The following is a 3,844-nucleotide window of genomic DNA, read 5'->3' on the forward strand; positions in this document are numbered from 1 at the left end:
TTTCTTTCTTTCTTTCTTTCTTTCTTTCTTTCTTTCTTTCTTTCTTTTTTTTAGACAGGGTTTCTCTGTAGCTTTGGAGCCTGCCCTAGAACTAGCTCATGTAGACCAGGCTGGCCTCGAACTCACAAAGATCCACTTTGTCTCTGCCTCCCGAGTTCTGGGATTAAAGGCGTGGGAGCATAGACAACAGATATACACAGAGCCTCTGCTGGCAGCAGATAACAAACGTGTTCCCCAGATTACAGTGGGAATTATATGCCTCAACTTGGCCTCTGGAGGCAACATAGACCACAGACTTCAATATGACCCTCTGTGGCCGTTCCACCATCTTTGTTCTTTCCTTTATTATCCTTCAACGCATTTGGATGAAGCTGTTTGAACTGGGCCTCTAACACAAGCTTGGAATCTTAGCGATTTGGGGGGGGGGGTGGATATGGCAAGTTCAAGGTCAGTGTGAAATACAGAGTGAGTTCAAGGCCGTATTGGATAATTTAGTAAGACTGTATCTCAGAATCTTTTTTAAAAAGGTAATATCAGGGTTAGAATATAACTCAGTGGTCGGCTGCTTACCTAGTATTATGCATGACGCCTTAGATTCAACTCCATTGTGCCCAGTTAAAAATGGTTAACAGAATCATTTGAAGATTGCCTCATTAATTGAATTATAAAAATGCTAAAATGAACTTTGGGTTCCCTCCCCTCTTGTTTTTCATTTTATGGTTAATTTACAATGAGTGTTAAAAATCCAAGAGACTTAAAATGACCCATAGGTCTTTCTCAAATCTAGAATCTTTTTTGTAAATTTGTTGTTGTTAAGTGTGGACATTTCGCATTATAAGTATTTTAAATATTAACTAAACCTTTTCTTAGCAAGAAGATGAAGAAGTGATCCTTACTAGAACAGATGAGTCTGGAAGAGTGTGGCCTGTGAACACCCCTGGAGGGACCCTGGATATGAAAGCGAGAAGAAGAAAGAGACAAGGAGTATGTGTAGCATATGCTTTCACTTACAAATTCACAATTCTCTTTTTCTCTTTGGAGTTCATTTTGCATTAGACTAGAATTTTCTATTGAAATGAAAATATTGAAAAATAATAAATTTTCACTTTTATTCTTAGTTGTAACTTTTTACTTTTTACAAAAGGAAGACAATTCAACTATGTTTTTGGAGTGACTGAACATGGAAGGCTTACTGCAACTTTAAATTTAGTTTACATTTTTGACATTGTATTCAGTTTTTTTTTGCATATTTACCATATTGCACGTAGAAATGCTTGACCTCTTAGACCTGGTGTCTTTGTAAACACCTAGTTTGAGGCCTAATGGTAGGGTGTTCACATACAGTAATGTCTTAATTACATAGGGGGTATGAGCTTTTAAACACTGTATTTTCCTTTCTATCTTCCATCTCTGATAATTAATTTTTAGCACTTCCTTGAGTATGGAAAGGTGGCAAAAATAACACCTCTACTTTCTATAAATTAGGTTTTTGTTTTAAAATTGAAGATCATGTACATGATAACTGAATATAAAAATTTTTGTTTGCTTTGGATTTTTTTTGGCAACTATGGGTTGTTTGCCTGTTGAGTGCCTGTCCTACTTTAGATACTGAGAGATGAGATTGATACTCCTAATGTAATGGGGAAGCTGGAGAGATACGGTGAAAAATAAATGAACAATTAAAAAGGCGGAACTGTCTAGGAATCCATAACCACAATATCAGATGTCATGAAAGCCTTTTTAAGTTGCATACTACTGAACAACCTAACTAAACAAGTGATTAAAGTCAGAGACAGATTCATTCAGGCCTTAGATTTGCATTTATGAGTGTAGGCCAAATATTAAGTATGTGGAGCCGGGGAAATCATATCAAATAAGGTTCAGGTTAGTGAAAAAAATAATAGCATTGTTAGAATAAATGATGGAACATTGTTTTTAGGCATTGTAAAGAAGTTAGGGGATGGGTTCCGTTTGGATACTAAAATGAGGGGTTGAACTAGGGAGAAAGTAAAATAGCACTTTGTGATTCATGTGTGGATAAGGAACCAACTAAGGAAAACTCAGGGCTTTATATGGCCTCAGAATATCAGTTTTTTTTTATAGAGCTGTTTATAGAAGAAATTAGTGCTTAGAAATGAATAATTTATAGGTCTGACAATCAGAACAGTCTGTCAGGTTGGTGGCCTGGCTAACAGAAATGTATTCTTCTAGTACTGGAGAATGAGAACTCCAAATGACTGGCAGGTTAAACATTTGAGTTTACATTTGATGCTTTCTCATTTTATTCTAACGTAGTAGAGAGCAGACACAGAGCAGGTGCTGTCATATCTTTATAGGATACTGATCTTACTCATGAGGGCTACATCTTATTACCTGATTACCTCTCTAAAGTCCTGACTCCTTGTAACACATGAGACCCAGAGAAGTTGTTGTTGTTTAATTCTTATTTCCTCCTTGAATAATGGCAGTCTTTCTTCTACCGTGTAAGGAGTTTTAGGTGTAAGGTAGAGCAGGAGAGATAGGGACAGGACAGTTGTAATCTTTGGCCATATTTGGGAGTCAGCTAATGATTGCTCCCTCCTGGGAAGAAAGACAAGAAAGGGAGGAAGTACAAAGTATAAGTCTGTCAGACTTTCTTTCATGTGGAAGGGACAGTTGTGATATGTGGTGGGATTATTTTTACCACTTATTACCAGATTTATTGATTTTTTAACTCATTCAAAACATCTGCCGAGACTTTATTATGTTCCCTTTGCTTTAGGTTTCAACCCATGAGGATAAAGAAAGGATCCGATACTTTCCTGATGATGATCATCTGAGTCTCAAAGATTTAGTAAAAAATGAGAAGATGGGAACAGATATTGATCAAAACAGACTCTTCATGAGAATGGCATCTAAGGTAAGATAGAGTGCTAGCAAACCTTTGCATTGTGAGAACCTGATTTGTAACTAACAGTGATGTACATGTTAAAGAGCTCTAATCTTAGGATACTTCATTATATTGAACTTTTTATATGGAATATTAGGAAAATATTAAGGGAAATATTGCATGTGATTTTCCCCAATTTTTTAATTGTAATTTTTTTCCATAAAATATATTCTGATAAAAGTTCCCCTCCCTCATATTCTTCTAGATCATTACCCACCTGCCCATCCATTCAGCTCCATAACCTCTCTCTTTTTTTCTCTAAAAAATACGCAGACAAGCCAGAGTAAAATAAAACAAACGGAAATAAAGGTGCATGAGAAACATGCCCACCCCTACACAAACACACCCACCCTCCATAGAAACACAAAATCAAAAACTCTGATGTACAAGAAAAGACCGGTAAGGTTTAAAAGTGCCCAAAATAAAGCATTATGAGACAAAAAAGTCATTTGTTACATATTGTCCATCTAATACTGGGTATGGGGCCTCCTTTAAGTGTGGTTTGTATACCCAGTGAGACTCCACACTTGAAGATAACTTCTGGATTAGGGTTGGGGACTCATGTCCACTTCTGTTAGTGCTGGAACCCTGTATGGTTTTTATCTGTTCAGACTCTGTAGGCAGAGGCTGCCTGTTCATTTCTCAGCCACTCAGACCGGAATAATCAATCACACAGAAACTGTATTAATTGCAACACTGCTTGAGCAATAGTTTAGGCATATTCCTGGCTAATTCTTATATCTTAAATTAATCCATTTCTCTTCATCTTTGTGTCACCTTGTGGCTATGACTCTTACCTAAAGTTTTGGCATCTGTCTCCTTTGGCAGCCACATGGTGTCTCCCTGACTCCTCTCTCTCTCTCTCTCTCTCTCTCTCTCTCTCTCTCTCTCTCTCTCTCTCTCTCTCTCTCTCTC

At 37.1% G+C, this 3,844-nt stretch overlaps 1 protein-coding gene across 2 annotated transcripts in view; it reads left to right on the top strand.

The window, feature by feature from the left end:
• Cwf19l2 (CWF19 like cell cycle control factor 2) overlaps positions 1 to 3,844 on the top strand; it is a 96,602-nt gene that overhangs the window by 48,677 nt on the left and 44,081 nt on the right. For both annotated transcript variants that reach the window (XM_050126590.1, XM_050126591.1), the window contains 2 exons: positions 871 to 984; positions 2,762 to 2,899. In XM_050126590.1, coding sequence (XP_049982547.1) covers positions 871 to 984; positions 2,762 to 2,899 — 252 coding nt within the window. The remainder of the gene's footprint in view (positions 1 to 870; positions 985 to 2,761; positions 2,900 to 3,844) is intronic.

The sequence above is a fragment of the Alexandromys fortis genome, unplaced genomic scaffold (assembly GCF_014885135.2).
Source record: "Alexandromys fortis isolate MF-2015 unplaced genomic scaffold, M_Fortis_MF-2015_v1.1 scaffold_245, whole genome shotgun sequence".
Classification (NCBI taxonomy): Eukaryota; Metazoa; Chordata; class Mammalia; order Rodentia; family Cricetidae; genus Alexandromys; species Alexandromys fortis.